The following is a 21,509-nucleotide window of genomic DNA, read 5'->3' as shown; positions in this document are numbered from 1 at the left end:
GTGCAGCTCCTTGGAGCTTCTCTCTGCCTGCTGCAGGGGACGCTGCCCGACCTGTGAATCTCGGATGAAGCCATCCGCATCTTCAACGTGGACTCGGCGGGATGTGGGGACTTAACCGTAGCTTTCCAGCTCCCAGCTACTTCATCTCACCCTTCGGCATGGCTGCCCGGAGGCACCAGGCTCAGCCCCGCCTCTAACACCCCAGCCACCTGCTAGACGCATCTGGGACCCCCTTTCATTTTCCCTCAGGTTCACCTTTCTCTTGTCCTGACCACGGCCAAGTTCGCTATCTTCCTCTCATCTTCCACTCCCCACTGCCTGTGGGTCATCTTACATAGACCTTGTACAATAACTCTCCGAACCTCATTTTCATCTTAAATAATCTTCTCAAGAACTGCCCAGGATTCCCTATTGTTTTAGATCAAACTTCAGAATTCAGTAATGAAAACCCTCATTAAGAATGATAAATAGGGTTCTGGGGCGCCAGGGTAGCTCAGTCGGTTAAGCACCCAACTCTCGATTTGAGCTCAGGTCATGATCTCACAGTCATGGGATCAAGCCCTGCATCGGTCTCCACATTAAGAGCGCAGAGCCTGCTTGGGAGTCTCTTTCTCCCTTTCTTTCTGCCCTTCCCCCACTCATTCTCATTCTCTCTCTCTCAAAATAAATAAATAAACACTTAAATTTAAAAATTTTTTAAATAATAATAAATAGAGGTCTGTGGTTAAATCAACTAGTGAAATATTAACATACAATAACTATTCTTTAAAGAACAGTGTACTTTAGTGTATTAAATGCTCTGAGAAGTCCTGCGGAAAAGCAAACATACTTCAAATTTGTTTAATCTATGGTAACGTCCATCAATGTCACATGGATCGAGTGCTCTATAAAACACTTTGGGAAATGCTGCTGTAATGTCTGCTTTTGAAAATCTGACACAGGGGCACCTGGGTGGCTCAGTTGGTTAAGTGTCCAACTTTGGCTCAGGTCATGATCTCATGGTTCGTGGGTTCGAGGCCCGCATCGGGCTCTGTGCTAACAACTCAGAGCCTGGAACCTGCTTTGGGTTCTGTGTCTCCCTCCTTCTCTCTGCCCCTCCCCCCACTCATGTTCTGTCTCTCTCAAAAATAGATAAAAATTAAAAAAAAAAAAAAGAGAAAATCTGATGCAAAAATTTTTCTCTAGGGTTTTTTGTTTTTTTTTTTTAATCCTGTTTGGTCCTATAATTTCACCTTTGCAAGACTTCTCACTGCCCCCTTCACCCTGAGTTAATGACACCGATGACGAGGAGGGGGACGAAGACAGTAGCAGCTAACAGTTTCACAAGAAACCACCATAACAGCTCTGGAAACTCTCCAGACCTCAAATGATCCCACCACGGTGCAACGTGGGAAGGGACGGGAAAGGGGTGGTTCTCCTCGCCTGGGTGTGGTTCACCTTCAACCTTTGGCCCCTGGCCTCACACGTCAGGGTTAGTGTCTGCATGTGTGCATGTAAGAGGCATCTCAGTAAATGAACTTAGACTGTGGTTCTTTTTTTTTTTTTTTTTTTTAGTAATCTGGAAAACCAAACATGGATCAAGGATTTTTACCCACCGGGGAAGCTTCTCCACTGGGATTCTGGCATCCTGAGCTTCAGGTTCGGGAGCCCTGGAATAAAGGGTGTTAGAAAGGCAGCAAGAACACTGGTATAATCGAAGAACAGAGATGTAACGTAACCCAGTGAGTCTGTACACGTGCGTCAGCATCCGGTTCAAAACTCACATAGTTATTGCAGGCTAACTTAGAGGGGTTCCGAAGGACAGACCCCAGTTAAGGGCCAGTGACTTTACCTCACAAGATGGAACCTGTGTATGGGGAGGGGATGGAGCCATCAGGAGTTTCATGATATGGACTGTATACAACATAATTTGAATCTTCTACAATGATACTAGATTAATTTACTACCTGTGCAATTTACCCTGATTTAAAATGACCAAGTAAGGGGCACCTGGGTGGCTCAGTCGGTTAAGTGTCTGACTTTGGCTCAGGTCACGATCTCACGGTTTGTGGGTTCAACCCCCACATCGGTCTCTGTGCTCACTGCCAGCCCAGAGCCTGGAGCCTGTTTCAGATTCTGTGTCTCCCTCTCTCTCTGACCCTCCCCGGCTCATGCTGTGTCTTGCTCTCTCTCTCAGAAATAAATAAAACATACAAAATTTAAAAAAAATAAAATAAAATGACCAAGTAAGGCGCACCAAGGTGGCTCAGTCAGTTAAGTGTCCAACTTCAGCTCAGGTCATGATCTCACGGTTCATGAGTTCCAGCCCCGCATCAGGCTCTACACTGACAGCTCAGAGCCTGGAGCTTGCTTCAGATTCTGTGTCTCCCTCTCTCTCTGCCCATTCCCTCATGCTGTCTTTCTCTCTCTAAAAAAAATTAAAATAAAAATAATTTTAAAAAAATTTTAGGGGCGCCTGGGTGGCTCGGTTGGTTTGGTGTCTGACTTCAGCTCAGGTCATGATCTCACGGTCTGTGGGTTCAAGCCCTGGTTCAGGCTCTGTGCTGACAGCTTGCCACCTGGAGCCTACTTTGGATTCTGTGTCTTACTCTGTCCTTCCCCTGCTCACATGTCTGTCTCTGTCTCTCTCTGTCTCTGTCTCTGTCTCTCTCTCTCTCAAGTAAATAGACATTTTAAAAAATCTTAAAAAATTTTTTTAAATGACCAGGTAAAAGTTTCCTCAATATTTCAAGTCTACTCTTATTTTTTCCCTAGTTATAACAGTACATGCTCATCACAGAAATGTTAGAAAATTCCAGAAAGATATAAAGAACTACTAAAAATTACCCATAACCCCACCACGCTTGATAATCACTGTTAATACTTTGTTGTATTTTCTTCTGGTCTTTTATCTACACACGGGTATACCAACAAGGGGTGTGCGTGTGTGTGTGCATGGGTGTGCACGTGCGTGTGTGTTTAAATATAAAGTTCAGATCATATTAGATAAGAGTTAGGCCCTGCGGTTTTCACTTAGCATTGCAAATTTTGAGCAAAATAGTTCTGTTATCCTATGGCTGTACTGTAATCTAGTCTCATGTCTCGTAAACATCCACAGGAATCTTAGGCTAATGTTCAATTTCCTTACATTTATGTTCAACTTAAAAGAGAAAACAAGGTACACTCATTCTGTAGGGCAATGTCATTACCCTTTTCCCGAGAGAGCTGGACAAATGGGACTCTTGTAATTCTCAGCCACAGCTCCGCAAGAGGTACATCGAGTTTTAAATAAGCTACCTGAAAAACACAAGTTAAACAAGACCGGAATTCAATAGAATTAGGAGGGACTATCTTCACATCTAAAAGGGTACAACAGAATATAGTTTTTATTCATTCATTTGCACAAACGGACCTGCCCTTGGTGTCGAGGGGAACCCACAGGCATGCGGTTCTACCGAGCCAAGGGCATCTGCCTCCTGGATTTTGTAATCTGGAAACGAGAGGGACAGATAAGACGGCATACGACATGATTAAGGAGCTCTTGAATGACCCTGATGTTCAGGCGGCCTTGGAGCCATCAGTAGGGTACATGAAGCCAATGTAAACCTAAGCACACGGTTACGAGCTACATGATTGAGGAAGGCTCAATACTTTGGATGTATTGACAAACTCCTAACGTCGACTCAACAAACTTTGAATCTTTCTACAATAGCAGCTCAATAAACAAATAAGCAACTAGTAAATGAAGCAAATAGTTGTTAAAACCAGCAACCATTTATTGAGCTAACCCAGTGACGGTGACCATGACTCACTACGTATTCATCACGCGCCCAGTGCTGGCTGAGCCCAGCACACGCCAGAGTGGACGTCCACTGCTCCATTCTGTCCAGTATCCCTTCCTCGGGGAGCCATCTCTCCTCTGTCCCCTGAGCGGACAGAGCTGTCAGTCCCATCCCAAAATACAAGCCTGGACTCACGCTCCCGACTGGTCCAATCACAGGACTGTAATCCTCTGACAGTGGCCTTCTGTCAAAGGGAGGTATGCGCGATGCTCAACAGCACTCATCGTCAGGGAAATGCGAATCAAAACCACAGTGAGACACCACCTCACACCGGTCAGAATGGCTACATGAACAACTCAGGCAACGACAGATGCTGGTGAGGATGCGGAGAAAGAGAATCTCTTGGGCACTGCGGGTGGGCATGCAAACGGGTGCAGCCCCTCTGGAAAACAGTGTGGAGGCTCCTCAAAAAAATTAAAAGTAGAGCCATCCCATGACCCAGCAATCACACGACTAGGTATTTACCCAAGGGATCCAGGTGTGCTGTTTGGAAGGGGCTCATGCACCCCGTGCTTATAGCAGCACCATCAACAAAAGCCAAAGTATGGAAAGAGCCCAAATGTCCATCGATGGATGAACAGATAAAGAAGACGTGGTGTACATACAACGGAGTCTTACTCGGCGATCAAAAAGAACGAAATCTTGCCATTTGCAACTACGTGGATGGAACTGGAAGGTATTACGCTAAGGGAAATTAGTCAGAGAAGGACAAATATCGTATGACTTCACTCACATGAGGACTTTACGATACAAAACAGACAAACATAAGGGAAGGGAAGGAAAAATAGTAAAAAACAGGGAAGGTGATGGAATATAAGAGACTCAAATATGGAGAACAAACAGAGGGTTGCTGGGGCGATTGTGGGAGGGGGAGGGGCTGAAAGGGTGAGGGGCTTTAAGGAATCTACTCCTGAAATCACTGTTGCACTATACGCTAACTTGCATGTACATTTTTTAAAAATTAATTAAATAAAATTTTTTAAAAAATAGGGGAGGTATGGGAGCCAAGCAAGGTGCCCGGAGCGGCCAGTGGCTCCCTTCGCTGGCCTGGTGCGCGAGGCAGATGGCATCCACGGGGAGAGGTGAGGCTTTACTCCAAGGCGACAAAGCTGGGGGAGGGGAGGGAAGAGGAGGCGGCACACGGCCCCAGCTGCGGCCCGGGGCCCCTGGGTTCTCTCGGACAGCGTCCCCGCTCTGTCAGTTCCTGTAAGGCCATTCTCCCCACGGGAGCAATCCCGGAATCGCACGCGTCTGACCACTGTCACCCGGCCGAGGACGGACGTGAGGTGGCCATCAGAGCCTGCGCTTGCCCACCTGACGCGGGAGAACGCCGCCGGCTGAAAGGCACGGGGACGTGGCTGTCACTGCTGGGGCCAGGGCAACCCCTGGGTTTTTCAGCCCACAAACCACCGAAGGGCCACTGGAGGAGGGAAACCGAGTTCTGGCTGTTGTCTGGACCATTCCCACCGACCCCTGTTGGTGTCGATCCAGGAAGGCCCAGTACCAGACTTCCGAGACGCACGTCGGCAGGTGGGAAGGGAGCCCGGACACGAGAGGGGAGCAGCCTTTTGGGGAGAGCGTGGAAAACACGCCCGGAAAACACTGATGCCTCGGGGTCACTGGGAAGTGATTCAAGAGAGCTGGATCGTGAGAAATAGCTCAACCACTCTATTTCACTCATATTTGTTTTTTTATATGATCTGTTTTCTAAAAACCTGGGTCTACTTTAAGTTTTCTCAAGCTGTCTCGGTGAGTGCAAAGTAACAATGTTCGGGATAATAAAATGTCGCAGCTGGGGCAGACTACTTCCTTTGGGAGGCTCACAGTGAAAACACGATACACGTTGTAACCTGGTGGCGGCTTTAGTTTGATGAGAGGAGCTTTTGTCTTTGCCTAAATTAGAAGAGAGTTCGTACCGGGCACCTGGGTGGCTCAGTCGGGTAAGTGTCTGACTTCGGCTCAGGTCATGATCTCACAGCTTATGAGTTTGAGCCCCATGTCAGGCTCTGTGCTGACAGCTCAGAGCCTGGAGCCTGTTTCAGAGTCTGTGTCTCCCTCTCTCTCTGCCCCTCTCCCCCCCACCGCCACCGTCTCTCTCTCTCTCTCTCTCTCTCAACAATAAAAAGAAACAAAAAAAAAGAGAGTTCGTACGGCTCACAACCCCCCAAATCCCAACTAACGGGCACACATCATCTCGTTTAATCCTTCAAACAAGTAAGACAGGTGTCAGCACCCCGTTTTCCACCCTTATCCACGGCAGTGACGCCGCCTGTATTCCGACAGGGTGAGGCGCCGCATGGACACCGGCCCAGACCCAGCGGGGGAAGGACTACGGCGAGGACACAAAAGAGAGACGGGACCCAAGCGAACCATGCTCGGTCTCCGTTATCCCAGCAAAAACGGGCAACTTCACTGCACGCCCAGGAAAATGAGCCACATTCCCGTCCCCCCCCCCCCCCCCCAGCCCCAGTCACCACTTCTGGAAATTCCACAATTAGCAATGCATTCCTTGGGCTGGAAGTTTTGTAGGCCCTTAAATACAAAGGCCTTGGGAAGAAAATCTTGCAGCCCGTTTATGCTCTGGGGTGAACGACTGTGAGACTGTAGTGGTCAAGAGATTCCTGGCGAGCTCAGAGAAGGGAGGGGGTTAGAGAGGACGTGAGGGCAAAAGAAGGTGTCATCAAGGGCGGAGGGAAGCCAGCCAGCGGGATGGAAGACAAAGGGCACGGGTGTCACACGGGTGTCACAAACTCCGCGGGCTTGCTGCAGTGACATCACTGATCTGTTGAGAGCTGGGGGGCGGCCCGGCCTCGGGGGAGACAGCGAGCCGGGGAGGAAGGAAAGGAAACGGCCACCCCCAGGAAAGCCAGTCTTCCCGGGCGGCTACGGCTAAAGCCCTGGTTGTTCGACGGCCCAAACTTCCCATTTCCTGCCAGCCTCGCTGGGCCCTCGCGTCTCTGCCTCGCCACGCGCACACCAGACGCCTGGGTGTCCTGTCAAAATGCAGATCGTGACCCAGCGGGTCCAGGTGGGAAACGGCAGGACGTGGGTCTTGCAGTCTGGTTCCCCTCCCCATGCAAGGGCCCCTCACCATGGATTTCCAGAAGGTTCTTGGTGCCAGCCTTGCGGTGCAGCTCGTCGATGTTCTGAGTGATGACGGCGAGCCGTCGGCCCTGCCTGCGCAGCCGGGCCTCACACTCTACGATGGCGAGGTGCCCGGGGTTCGGCTCCTTGCTCAGCATCACCTCCCGCCGGTAGTGATAGAACTCCCACACCAGAGATGGGTTTCGCGCAAACGCCTGAGGGGTGGCCAGGTCCTGGGGGTGAGACGGGGGCAGACATCAGAGAGGGAAGGATGGAGGGGCGCCTGGGTGGCTTAGTCAGTTAAGCGTCCAACTTTCGCTTAGGTCATGATCTCGCGGTTCGTGGGTTCGAGCCCCGCGTCGGGCTCTGTGCTGACTGCCAGCTCAGAGCCTGGAGCCTGTTTCAGTCTGTGACTCCCTCTCTCTCTGACCCTCCCCTGCTCACACTGTCTCTGTCTCTGTCTCTCTCTCTCTCCTAGAAATAAATAAAACAGTAAAAAAAAAAAAAAAAAAAGAGAGGGAAGGATGCACGAAGGCTCTGGAACTCGGAGGCAGGCGGCTCCTGGGGGGAGCGAGTGGGGACACGGCCGCCTTAGGCCCACACGGTGCGGCAGACGCGGGACAGGGAGGCCTTGTGCGCCAGCCTCTGTCCCGATCCTGGGACCAACGGGGGACCTTGGAGAAATCCTTTCCCCACTTACCAGGCATGGATAATGCACCTGTCCCATTTACCCCTCAAGAAATCCAGTTTTTTATAACTATAATCACAGGTCCATACGCGCACACGACCAGACATAAAAAGAACAGTATACGCAGGGGCGACTGGGGGGCTCAGCTGGTTAAGCATCTGACTCGTGGTTTCGGCTCAGGTCATGATCTCAGATCTCAGGTTCAGGAGTTCGGGCCCTGCATCGGGCTCTGAGCTGAATGTGGGGCCTGCTTGGGATTCTCTCCTTCCCTCTCTTCCCCTCCCTCCCCCTCCCTCCCTCAAAATAAATATACTTTAAAAAAAACTGTATATGTATTAACAGAATATATAAAAATATATTTTTAAAGTATGATTTCTCTGCCAGGAGAGAAAAATCTCATCTACCGGGAACGAGAGAAGGGCAGTCGCCGTCTGGGGGCCACAAGCCCATGTGGAAAGGCCGCCCTTCCACCTGCTAGTAGCATCAGCCTTCCTTTGGGGAGTGAAGGGGGAGCGAACACCTGCGCCGCGGATCACCCGCACCCACCCTGTGCTTGCGTCTTGCCCTGCACGGAGCACATCGGCGGCCGAGGCGGTTTCCAGGGGGCGCACGAGCCTGTATCTAGTGTCCTCGGAACACACCTGGACTTGAACACACTCCACTGACTTCTCTGCTTCCCTACAAACCCTGAGCCGCTTGGACCCTACTGACTCCTCCTCTGCTCTCAGAGCGACCCCCGAGCCCCCCTGAATCCCCACCCCCTGACTCTCTACTTCAGCGACTGCTCTCTGGCTCTCTGCTCCCCTTCCCCCACTCGTCCCCACATCTGCATCCACGGGCTCACCAGGAGGGCCGCAGAGAGGTGACAACATCTGGAACATTTGCCAGCCTGGGGCATTTACTAGGGCAGGAAAGGCAGGTTCTCGAACCCTTCATTTAACAAGAAGCTGCCTAGCAACCGTGGAATTGGCGTACTGAAGCAGCTATGTGTGATGGCCTCATTCAGCCGACAGAGGTCTAGTAAGCCCTCACACGTGCCAGAGTTCCGGGAGCGGGGGACAGAGCGATGGATTAAACAGACAGGGGCACCTGGGGGGCTCAGTCTGTTAAGCATCCGATTTCGGCTCAGGTCATGATCTCAAGGTTTGTGAGTTCGAGTCCTGCATCAGGCTCTGTGCTGTCAGTGTGGAGCCTGCCTCAGACCCTCTGTTTCCCCCACAACCCCCGCCCCCCGACTCATGGTCTCTAGCTCTTTTCCCCTCCCTCACTCACACTCTCCCCATTTCACGTCTCTCAAATATAAATACACATTAAACACACACACACACACACACACACAAACTTCCTGCTCTCCAAAACTAGGGATTTCCTGAGCCAGGAGGAGGGCTGAAGGCTGACTGCAAGGCCTGAAGGGATCATGGTCGTGGCTATGCTACTGGACACACTTGTTAAAACACATTAAATGGTACAGTTCAAATTGATGAATTTTATCGTACATACAGTTGACCCTTAAACAATGTGGGGGTTAAGGGCACCGACATCTGTGCAGTAAAAAATCTTGCATGTAACTTTTGATTCCCCAAAACTTAACGACTGATAGCTTACTGCTGACTGGAAGCCTTACTGATACCAGGCAATTAACACACATTTTGTGTGTTATATGTATTATATAATGTATTCTTACAAGAAAGCATGCTAGAAAATAAGAAAATGTTACTAAGAAAATCATGAGGAAGAGGGAATACATTTACAGCACTGTATGTTTCGACACCAAAAGTACATTGTCTGTTCACAATGTGAATTGTCTGCTGGTATCCACATCAATATCCTTACATATGACACAAAACACCGTAGATGTTATACGTGTTACTAATGGTAGACATCAAAAAATAAAAAAGGGGGCACCAGGGCAGCTCAGTTGGTTACGGCACCAGACTCTTATTTTTTTTTAATGTTTTATTTATTTCTGAGAGAGAGAGAGAGAGAGAGAGAGGCAGCGTGAGCAGGGGAGGGTCAGAGAGAGAGGGAGACACAGAATCCGAAGCAGGCTCCAAGCTCTGAGCTGTCAGCACAGAGCCCGACGCAGGGCTCGAACTCACGAACCGTGAGATCAAGACCTGAGCTGAAGTTGGACGCCTAACCGACTGAGCCACCCAGGTGCCCCAAGGCATCAGACTCTTGATTTCAGCTCAGGTCATGATCTCACGGTCCTGAGATGGAGCCCTGCATTGGGCTCCATGCTGGGTGGGGAGCCTGCTTGAGATTCTTTCTCTCCTTCTCTCTCTCTGCCCCTCCTCTACTCGTGGACATGCTCACTCTCTCTAAAAATAAACAAACATTAAAAAAATAAAAGCTACTGTGAAAAAATTCATATTCATTCATGTAATGAATACATACATCATGTAATGAATAAATAAATAACAATTCATACGCCGATAATGAAGCCGGAGCAATGACTGCTTTATGGTACCTGGCATAAGGGATAAGACTGCTTCACGGCAGGGGCGCCTGGGTGGCTTAGTCAGTTAAGCGTCCGACTTTCGCTTAGGTCATGATCTCACGGTTCGTGGGTTCGAGCCCCGTGTCAGGCTCTGTGCTGACTGCCAGCTCAGAGCCTGGAGCCTGATTCAGAGTCTGTGTCTCCTTCTCTCTCTGACCCTCCCCTGCTCACGCTGTCTCTCTCTCTCCTAGAAATAAATAAAAATATTAAAAAAAAAAAAAAAAAAGATTGCTTCACGGCAGCTGGCCCATAAGCTAGGAGTGCTTATAATACCTTTCTGGCATACAGCATTACAATCATAATCACAATACAGTGTTAGAAACACTCTTACTTTTTTTCACTGTAGTGTACCGTAATTCTTGGCAAGCAAAGTTTGCAAACAGTGAGAAAACGAACACCTTATCCATATCACATTAACTATCACTGGCTTTATGCCCCCATAAGGGTAGGTGACGCAATTCCACCAAGTCTACACATGACGCCGTATACGACGAATTCCTGGGTGATGACGGTGATAACAGAAAACACCTCCTAAGGTCTGTGGCCCACGGTTATCAGATTCTCACACGAAGACACACACACACACACGATGGACTGGTGTATCGACTGTATGGATGGTGAGTATCTATTATTCATTAAGTGGAAACAGATCATCATCAAGACTTCATCCTCATCGCCTTCTTGCTGAGAAGGCCGAAGAGGGGGAGGAGGAGGAGGAGGGGAGGTCTCCCTGTCCCAGCGGCATCAGGGGAGGAAGACGTGGGGAGGTGGAAGGGGAGGTGGGAGAGGCAGGCACACCAGGTGTAACTTTGTAGAAATACATTGTAATCTCTGCCCAACGTTTTCACCTGTTCACATCTCTGAAAAGGGTTCTATACGGTACCAATTCTGCCTCCACCATCTGCTTTAGGGTCAGTGCAAAAGTCCGTGTTGAAAAGAAGTCAAGGGCTTCTGAAGCAGGCTCTGAGCAAGCGGTCAGCACAGAGCCCAACGCGGGGCTTGAACTCACGAACTGGGAGCCAAAGTCGGATGCTCAACCGACTGAGCCACCCAGGCGCCCCGACCTTGGCATTCTTTAAAGCCAAACCTCTTTCTGAGGTTATCAAACCATCTTCTGCAGTGAAATCTCCAGCTTTAGGTCCTTTCCTTTCTTTGGGCTCTAAGTTGTCATATAAAGATGTCACTTTCTCCCAAATCAGATTAGTCTACAGGTATACCTTTCGTACAGCATTCCTGAACCCACATGCAAGCTGCATTTTCTTTTTCTTTTTTTAATGTTTATTTATTTTTGAGAGTGAGTGAGCACAAGTGGGTGAGGGGCAGAGAGAGGAGACAGAGAGAATCCGAAGCAGGCTTCGCGCTGTCAGCATGGAGCCCAATGCAGGGCTCAAACTCACAAAATGTGAGATCATGACCTTGCTGAGATCAAGAGTCAGATGCTTAACTGACAGAGCCACCCAGGCGCCCTAAAAGCTGCATTTTCAATATGAGATAAAAAGATATTTCACCAAAAGTGCAAGGTTTTTGTGCCTGCTGGTATAGCTACAGCAATGGCTTCATGAATTTCCTTTTATGCTTTACTTTTTTAAAATTTTTTAATGTTTTATTGATTTTTGATAGAGACAGAGCACGAGTGGGGGAGGGGCAGAGAGAGAGAGGGAGACACAGAATCTGAAGCAGGCTCCAAGCTCTGAACTGTCATCACAGAGCCCGACATGGGGCTCAAACTCACAAACCATGAGGTCATGACCTGAGCCGAAGCTGGATGCTTAACTCACTGAGCCATCTCGGCGCGCCTCTTTTTTCTTTTCGATGGACCTTATTAGATTCATTTATCTTAAAATGGTGGGTCACTGCAGCTGCAGACCTCAATCTCCGGGTCATATCAAGAAACTCAGCTCTTTCTCATAAAGTCATGACCCTCCTCTGCTTCTTAGGAGCAATTCCCACACCACTGGTGGCACTTGACACGGGTCCCCTAGTGTTACTCAATGTTTACCAGAAACAATCGCGCAGGCACACACGTGGGGGAGAGGCAGAGGGAGAGAGGGAGGAAGAGAGAATCCCCAGCAGGCTCTGGGCTGACGGCAACATGGGGCTCAAATCCACAAACTGTGAGATCATGACCTGAGTCAATATCAAGAGCTGGTCACTTAGCCCATTGAGCCACCCAGGCACCCTGTGTCACATCGTATTTTAAGCGGATACTTGCAACATTTGAGGTCACATCAACGGCCGTAGGCAGTGGCTCCGGAATTATTACAGCGGCACAGGGTACACCACAGTTCATTTTACATAGTTGTGATTTAATACTGCACCTTCATGTGTGTTCACATCACTCTAGACTAAGAATGGCACCAAATATGGTCTGCATTTGCGTGCCGAAGTTCTGATAAATTTTAACTCTTTACCATAAATTTGAATGGTAGTAAATGATAAAGACTGGGGCGCCTGGTGGCTCAGTCGGTTAAGCGTCCAACTTTAGCCCAGGTCATGATCCCGCGGTCCGTGAGTTCGAGCCCCACGTCAGGCTCTGTGCTGACAGCTCAGAGCCTGGAGCCTGCTTCAGATTCTGTGTCTCCCTCTCTCTCTGCTCCTTCACCACTCATGCTCTGCCTCTCTCTGTCTCAACAAATAAACATTAAAAACAATTTTTTTTAAATGATAAAGACGGGCTAGTACGTACATGTGCTTTACGCATTCATGACATGCCTAACTTTGTCTTAGATTTTTAGATATTACTAAGTTACACAGCTCATCTGTGAGTTTCTTCAACTTGTCACAAATCTCAAAAAAATTTTACAATATATATAGAAAAAAACCTACACATAAGTGGATGTGCACAGTTCAAATCTGTGTTGTTTGAGAGTCAACTGTATATGATACCTTAATACAAGTGAATTTTTTAAAAAAGTCCATGCCCACAGAGTCTCCATTCTAATGACCTTTGTATAAAGTGTTTTTTTTTTAATGCTTAAGTTATTTCTGAGAGAGAGTGAGACAGCATGAGCGGGGAGGGTCAGAGAGAGACGGAGACACAGAATCTGAAACAGCCTCCAGGCTCTGAGCTAGCTGTCAGCACAGAGTCCAACGCGGGGCTTGAACCCACGAACCGCGAGATCATGACCTGAGCTGAAGTCGGATGCTTAACCTACTGAGCCACCCAGGTGCCCCTGTATAAAGTTTTTAAATGTCAAGCCCTAAGCCTTCGAAAGTGCGACTGTGGTTTCCAATATGAAAAGTTCACAGGAACTTTAAATATTTGTAATACTTGGGGCACGTGGGTGGCTCAGTCAGTTAAGCCTCTGACTCTTGGTTTCAGCTCAGGTCATGATCTCACAGTTTCATGAGTTCCAGCCCCGTGTCAGGCTCCATGCTGACAGCTGGGAGCCTGCTTGGGATTCTCTCTCCCCCGCCCCTTGCCCCTCCCCCACTCGTGCTGCCTCTCTCTCTCAAAATAAATAAACTTAAAAAAATCTGTAATACTTAATTTCATAATTAATCTATAGAAAAGTAATGAACTATGCTAATCACGACTTTTCTGATTCCACTTTAAGTACTAGAAGAAATCGAAATTTGACATGAATCAATGCAATCTATACATATCTAGAAAGTAAGAAAAAGTAGCTGCGTTGCTTATGCCTGAGACCGTAATTATAGAGACTTTGTGTTGAGGCCAAAATAAATGAGAAGAGTCATGGTCAATTTCAAAGCTTTTGTCTATGGGCCAGACATCAGGCTCTAAGTCAAACTCTATCTCCGCTTCCTTCAGAAGAGCCTCTCGGTATTCCGGAAACCCCACTCACCTGTGCCTGCCACGTTCTCCAGTAGCCCCCAGCTCCTCTGAAGGTCGGAACCCCACTTTCAGCACTAACGCCAGCCCCCGAGATGACGACTATGTGCTTTGCTTTTGCAAAGAATTTCCGAAAATCAGCCATACCTAAAGAGTGCATAAAATCTTTATAAATCCACGGTACCGTCTGATATATATCTTCTATATCAATCGTTCATATTTTGGTTTGACCTGGCATGAAATTATACTTTAGGAAACGCAAATAAAAATGATTCTTAGGTCATGAAGATGCTATCCATCTGGCCTGATGTGTGACCCTCTCCCACTGCATTCCTGAAGCTTCTCCGGGACCACGTTTCGGACAGCCTAAATCTCAAAGGACTGAAGATGGTGCAGGCACACTGTTCCTGGGGTGTGACCGGCCCAGCCACTGGCCAGCCATGCCACACTTCAGTCCACACTCACGCCCCTTCCAGAGATAGTGAGAGAAATGATCCCACTAAAGCTGACCAACCAGGAAGAATTCGAGAGAAGAAACCCAGTCTGGGTGGATTCGAGTGCACAGTTTGATCTAATCTCTTGAACGAACTAGATGCTTCGGAAGAAAATGTACAAGTATTTTGCACACAAAGAACCCAAGTCTTTGTGTGACTCCTGGGTTCAAACCCTACAAATATCCTCAAGGAGTTCAAAGTTCACCTGTAAAACTTTCCTCAGCCCTAATGGTCTTTTTCACCTGAAATGTAACCTCTGTCATCCTACTGATGAATAGATTCCAGGTCAAAGCAACCCCTATTCAGGTCGCACTTGAAGCAATTTCTAGAAACAAAAAGGGCAACTCAGGTTTGGTTCTTGGAAAACAGGATGTAAAATATAATACTGTTAATGTGGTGCGAAATCTTAAAAGAAGAAAAAGGAGGGAAGGGAAGGGAACTCTTCCTTACAGTTCTTGGGTTCGAGCCCCACATCAGGCTTTGCACTGACAGCTGGGAGCCTACTTAGGATTCTCTTTCTCTCTCTCTCTCTCTCAATAATAATTAAACATTAAAAAAAAAATTCCAATGCAAATCTTATGTGAGAAGCTTGAATGCAAACAGCCTGGGAGAAGCAATACAATGTCTTCAATGGACTTGCACTTGACTACTAAGAGATGACCCCAGATCCTGACCTGGAAGGGGTTGGCTGAGGGAAGGAGGGCAGCGTGGCTTTCTCCAAAATCTTGCCCAGCACCCACTCCACTCCAGACATTACCCCTCAACGTGTAAAAACGCTCAGGTACTTTAAACTCCACCAGAGATAAAGGAGTGGCTAGGCTGAGAAAGACTTACTTGAACTTGGTCGAGCCATCGTCGGGCAGATCCGGGTTCGGGTGGAGGCTGGAGACTTCAGTCCACTGTACAGCCAGGAGAGTAATCGGCAGGGGACAATCTGGTGAGGTTGCATCAGGTTTTCTTTGTAGCACTCACTCCTGAGACGGGCTTCAGAACAAACACAGACACAAACAGAAACAATCAACTTGTATTTCTACACGTGTATATAAAAGTAAGAGCACCCCTGACAAAAATCATTTGGAACAGATTTTTTTTTTAATTTTTTAATGTTTTTTATTTATTTCTGAGAGAGAGAGAGAAAGACAGCATGAGCAGGGGAAGAGAGAGGAAGGCACAGAATCTGAAACAGGCTCCAGGCTCTGAGCTAGCTGTCAGCACAGAGCCCGATGCGGGGCTTGAACCCACAAACTATGAGATCATGACCTGAGCCAAAGTCAGACACTTAACCGACTGAGCCACCCAGGTGCCCCTATTAGGAACAGGTCTTGATGGGAGGCATCCTCTAAACCAATTATTTTCAGTCTGTGTTTTCAAGCTCTCCCAGGTGCCCTGGGGCAATGGTTCTCAAAGAGGGGTCCCCAGACCAGCAGCGGCACCTGAAGATCTTGCTAGAAATTGCAAAGGTAGAGGCTCTGCCGCGGATCCACTGGATATGAAACTTTGCAGGTGGAGCCCCCATCCGGCTCCAAGTTGATTCTGATGAATGTTCAGGTTTGAGATCCACTGCCTTAGAGGCTTGGGAAGGGGTAAGATGTGAGAATTCGTTTGAAAAACAAGTTCTTCTGCTTTTTAAGAGGTATGAAAAGGTAAGGGAAAAAAGTATGTCTTCTCAACTTAGGGTCAAAATGGAGTTTCCATGAGAATGTAAATTCTAACCGAGAACAGAACCTGGCAGGGAAGACATAAACTACGGCAACGAAGAGAATCAAGATGACATCGAGTCAAAGGAACTTGTGACTTAAAGCACATTTCGTAAATTTTTATCCATCCCTGCGGAAATTTATAAAAGACAAACAGACACAGAGAAAGACAATATTTGGATCACCGACATCAGAAGAGTAATGGGCAGGGCTGACTTCCATCTAGAGGGGAAACTGTTGGGTGGACTCAGAATTAAAGGTCTGTAGATCCAGAAAAGAGAAAAAAAACACAGTTACCGAAACTTTATAATCGCTTTGGAAGACAACCGATCAAGATTACAAGTGCATTTTCCCTTTGGCCTACCAATCCCAAGTGAGGAAATTTTTAAAACGGTGAGACTTGCCCACATCCAAAATGAGGAATCCTCAGGGTTGTTCTTTAGATCAACGTGATTAACAGCAAGAGACGGGAAACAACCTGTCTGTCCATCTACGGGGGATGAGTTCAATAAACAATGGCACATTCACAATATGCAGCTTGACACAAAAGGAGGTACGTAGGATTCTCCCAATATGACATCTGAAAGGGACAAAACTATGGGGACAGAGAACATGTCGGTGGTCACCTGAGCAGGGAGGAGTGAGAGCATGAAGGGGCAGGAGGGGATTTTGGCGGGAGAGGGAATTGTCCTTCAACTTGACTATGGTGGCGGTTACGTGATTATTGTCTGTCAAAACCCATAGAACACCACACTAAAAAAGGGTTAATTTTCCTGCATGTGAACTAGAAAATAGTTTAAAAATAAAAGCAATGGGTATAGGGTTTCAGTTTTGTAAGATAAAAAAAAAAAAAAGAGTTCTGGAGACTGGTTATAAAACCATGTGAATGTGCCTACTTAACACTACTGAACTGTGCCCTTAAAAATAGTTAAGATGCTAAATGTTGGGTATATTTTACTACAATTAAATAAAAATGAACTAAGTGATTACATGTGATTTGCTGGTGGATTCAGTATTTATAAGCAAGTAGCTCCCTGACTTTAGAAGTGAAGGTTAGGGGTGTCTGGGTGGCTCAGTTGGTTAAGCGTCCAACTTTGGCTCAGGTCAAGATCTCACGGTTCGTGGGTTCGAGCCGTGCATCCGGCTTCATGCTGACAGCTCAGAGCCTGAAGCCTGCTTTGGATTCTGTGTCTCCCTCTCTGTCTCTGCCCCTCCCCTGCTCATGTTCTCTCTCTGTCTCAAATAAAACATAAAAAAAAATTTAAGAAGTGAGGGCTAGTATCAGCTGAGCAGAGGATGTTCAGAAAGGTTAAAAATAACTCTCTGGAAGATGAGGCTCAAAAATAAGTAAGTGCCAAATCAGAGTATTTAATTCCACAAATCAGTCCAATGTGCAGATGTCACATATTAAAAAAAAAAAAAAAGACATTCTAATCTTTTTTTTTTTTTCCAAATGTAAGCTCTACCCTCAACGTGGGGCTTGCATTCACAACCCAGGTTCAAGAGTCCCTGCTCTACTGACTGACCCAGCTACATGCCCCAAGGCATTCTCTACAACCTCGATAGACACGTCTAGAAGATACAACGTTGAGGGGGAAAAAGTCAGATGCAAATACTGTTCCATAGGAGAAAGGGAAGGAGATAGAAGTACAGACCATCGTACTTATTTGCATTCATGTTTTAAAAAATGGAAGAATTCCCAATTAGTACAAAGGGTGGGACGCGGGGTGGGAAATAGGAAGTTTGGAGATGAGAGGGGAAGCAGGGACCTTCACTACAAGTACTCGCGTGTCATTTCCAGCGTGAGTGCTCTCCAGGGAAAGTGTGCAAGCACACCTGTAGCCGGCAGGGTGCAAGGAGAGAGAAACGCACCATGGGGACCTACAGCGCGTCTCAGGAACAGCGTTAGAAAGGATTTAGGACGCTTGCCTGGGGAAGGTCAGGGAGGGCTCATGGAAGGAAGGCAGTGTCCCCGATTGGGTGGGGACAGAGAAGGGGATGCGGTGCTCATTTTAGTGAATCTTACCTACAAGGTGCAACACAGAAAAATTGGCTAGAACCAGGAGTGGTCAGAGAGCTGTGGCCTCTGAGATCACCCAGGTTAGGAGAATGTTTGGTCATTTTTGTGACTTAGAAAACCTTCTTGTGTTTGTCTGGGTTCGGACCTAATTACCGAACCGTGTCTGGTCCTGTTTCACCGTGGTCACAGGGCAGCCTCGTGTGACGCTGGTGTTCTATGAAATGATTTCTGTGCCACAGCAGAACACCAGCGCCCATCACGTAGCGCCAGGACAAAAATAGGGACGCAAACTCGACGTCCACCAGCTTATAAAGGGGTAAAAACACTGTAGTCCGTCCATACGACCAAACGCTTAGCCTACTTCTCATCAAAGACACCTCGCTAACTTTGGAATAAATGGTTATAGTTGTTTCTCAGACCTGGAGGAAGGGTTTTAAAAGTCACCAGGAATTTGAGGCGCCTGGGTGCCTCAGTCAGTTAAAAGGCCAACTCTTGGTTTTGGCTTGGGTCATGACCTCACGGTTCGTGGGATCGAGCCCTGTGTTGGGTTCTGCAGTAACCGCAGGGAGCCTGCTTGGGATTCTCTCTCTTCCTCAAAATAAACAAACATTTTACAAAGTCACTAAGAATTTTTAAAATTTTTTGGGGCGCCTGGGTGGCTTAGTCAGTTAAGCGTCCGACTTGCGCTTAGGTCATGATCTCGCGGTTCGTGGGGTCGAGCCCCGCATCGGGCTCTGTGCTGACTGCCAGCTCAGGGCCTGGAGCCTATTTCAGAGTCTGTGTCTCTCTCTCTCTCTCTGACCCTCCCCTGCTCATGCTGTCTCTCTCTCTCTCTCCTAGAAATAAATAAAAATATTTAAGAAAAAACAAGAATTTTTAAAATTTTAAGGAATTAAAATCCAGCCAACAGAGACGGCAACATAAAGCAGCTGATAATACTGTTCTTTGTCCTCAGCTGTTTTGCATGATGGTCTCAATGATGAGTCTTCTACTGGTTAGCTATGGAAGGAAAACAAATCTTTTCTCCTATCTTTTAAAAAAATGTTTATTCATTTTTAGAGAGAAAGAGAGAGCCCGAGTGAGCGGGGAAGGGCCAGATGGGGAGAATCTTGATAACTGCTCAGGTCGTGATCCCAGGGTCCTAGGATTGAGCCCCAAGGTGAGCTCCACATGGAATATGGAGCTTGCTTGGGACTCTCTCTCTTTCTCTCTCAATAATAATCATAAAGCAGAAAAAAGTTTTATCCGCTCATGTTTCAGTATTTCCAAAAATTACTAGTTACCAGATACTTTGCCAGATACAATGAGCAAGTACTTCTTGGGAAGATGGCTTTAGTTCTTACCTTATGTGAATTATGTCTAATCACACACACGCACACTCATGAACTATAAGACAATTAAAATACTTTCTAAACATGTATATTCTTTGTATTTCAAATCTTTTATCATACTAATTTATTATTAGTAGAATCTAAGCTTTCCTTTTTTTAATGCTTTTTTTAACATTTATTTTTTTGAGAGACTGAGCATGAGCAGGGGAGGGGCAGAGAGAGGGAGACACAGAATCTGAAACAGGCCTCAGGCTCCACGCTGGCAGCACAGAGCCTGACGTGTGGCTCGAACCCATGAACCGTGAGATCGTGACCTGAGCCAAAGTCGAATGCTTAACCGACTGAGCAACCCAGGTGCCCCTTTAATGCTTATTTTGAGAGAGAGAGAGAGGGAGAGAGAACTAGCAGGGGAGGGGCAGAGAAAGAGGGAGAGAATCCCAAGCTAAAGCGCAGATACTGACATGCAGCTGTAACTCACAAACCGTGAGATCATGACCTGAGCCAAAATCAAGAGTCGGACACTTAACCAAGTGAGCCACCCAGGCATCTCAGAACGTAAGTTTCTCATTGTCTATCTGAAGTAATGAATCAGTGAGATAATTTCTGGGCTCACAAAACCCACTGTATTTCCTGTTTTATTGGTGAACATTTCACATGATGTTTTTAATGAACGTGGGAACCGTTTTGCTAAACTGTCGGTTCATTTAAAAGATGTTCTGCAAACCGTTCAGGGAATGTGCAGAGTAGAGATTAAATACAACAGTGCCACCTGAAATTTACTTCCAGGATTGAAAATGCTCAGAACGTACGACTATTTTCAAGATACTCCCACCAAGTATTTCTTGGAAGCCTCTTCTGTGCCAACATTTACCTGCTTTTCGGGGGGGTGGAGGGGCGTGAGCAGTGGCTCTAACCTACAAGCATACAACCTTCTTCAAGTGTAAAAGCAAATTCTTCCAAGCAGCACGGGCCACCACTGTAAGGAGTCAGAGAATAGAGAACTCAATTACTCTACCTTTTATCTTTAGGGTGGGCAGACAGACCACAGGGGAGAAATAAACTCATTCATCAGTCATTGGGAACTTTCTGGGTGCAGGACTGATTCCCCAAACACTAACATTACTCTGGGTGAATGATGGTCCCGTTTAACCAGACTTTGGAAATCACCTACTGAATTAGAATAAAAGAAAAATGTTTCTATGCTGCCTGTGTATTTTTCAATTCTGAAAAATACAATAAATGAAAGGATACGTCAGGAATTCAAGAGAAAAACACTGATTTAAAATACAGACGTATATTGCAAAGGAACTGCAAAAACTTACACAAGTGAATACTTCTGGAAACCCTAGGAGTTAAGTGCAATGTACCAGTCCCCACGAGCACACTTATGCCCTCTCCCCTCTACGAACGGCTCTTGTCAAGGCCATGAGCGACCTCCAACCACCTTGCTAAACCCAGTGGTCATCTAGAGCCTCCTACTTGGCCACATCCAGCCTCTGACCCATTTGATCACTTCTACAGGAAACATGTGCTGCTTCTGCTTTCCAGGCACCACACCTCCCAGATTTTCCTCCTACGTCTCTGGGTCTCCCATCCCCCCCACCCCTCAAGGTCCAACAGGCGCTCCCACCTCACACAGCCACGCCTGAGCTCCAGAACCTTCCCCACACCTTCTCCCCGCAAAGCCTTAAGGCATCTTCTCCTTAAACCTGACCTCTCCCTTTCACATCTCACACCCCCAGCCCGGCCCAGGGCCACCATAATCTGCGACCCGGACTGCCGCTGGGGCCACACTGGCTCCACTGGGAGCCCTCCTGCGGCTCCCCCTGCAGAGCGGCCCGCCAGGCCCACCTGCTCCGGCCGCGTGACTTTGAACCTCGCTTCCTGCCCCCTCCCTCGGCTGTCGGGCGGCAGCTGCGCACACCGGGCTCGGGGCTCCGCAAGGGCCTCCGCCCAGCCCGGGAGCCTCCGGGGGTCCTCCCGCAGGAGCCAGGCCCGCTCCCCTCCCCCTTGCCCTCCCACCCGTCCTGGGCCCCGGAAGAGGCGAGCGCGCATGCGCCCCCGGCACCGCCCCCTCCCCC

At 47.7% G+C, this 21,509-nt stretch overlaps 1 protein-coding gene across 6 annotated transcripts in view; it reads right to left on the bottom strand.

Annotated features, from left to right (window-relative positions):
* The window catches only part of SIRT5 (sirtuin 5), a 70,077-nt gene that overhangs the window by 12,596 nt on the left and 35,972 nt on the right, over positions 1-21,509 (bottom strand). For 4 of the 6 annotated variants that reach the window (XM_039231870.1, XM_039231866.1, XM_039231868.1 and 1 more), the window contains 5 exons: positions 15,215-15,364; positions 13,900-14,033; positions 6,913-7,138; positions 3,189-3,276; positions 1,596-1,649 (listed from right to left, as the gene is read on the bottom strand). In XM_039231870.1, the coding sequence (XP_039087801.1) occupies positions 1,596-1,649; positions 3,189-3,276; positions 6,913-7,138; positions 13,900-14,033; positions 15,215-15,329 (617 nt within the window). In that variant the 5' untranslated portion in view covers positions 15,330-15,364. Of the gene's footprint in view, positions 1-1,595; positions 1,650-3,188; positions 3,277-6,912; positions 7,139-13,899; positions 14,034-15,214; positions 15,365-21,058; positions 21,128-21,279; positions 21,433-21,509 lie in introns of those variants that run through there. The other 2 variants (XM_039231869.1, XM_039231871.1) reach the window with 2 other exon arrangements.

The sequence above is a fragment of the Hyaena hyaena genome, unplaced genomic scaffold, assembly GCF_003009895.1.
Source record: "Hyaena hyaena isolate Hyena2069 unplaced genomic scaffold, ASM300989v1 scaffold_60, whole genome shotgun sequence".
Taxonomy (NCBI): domain Eukaryota; kingdom Metazoa; phylum Chordata; class Mammalia; order Carnivora; family Hyaenidae; genus Hyaena; species Hyaena hyaena.
Note: the sequence above shows the minus strand (reverse complement) of the source record. Positions and strands in the feature narration are given on the sequence as shown.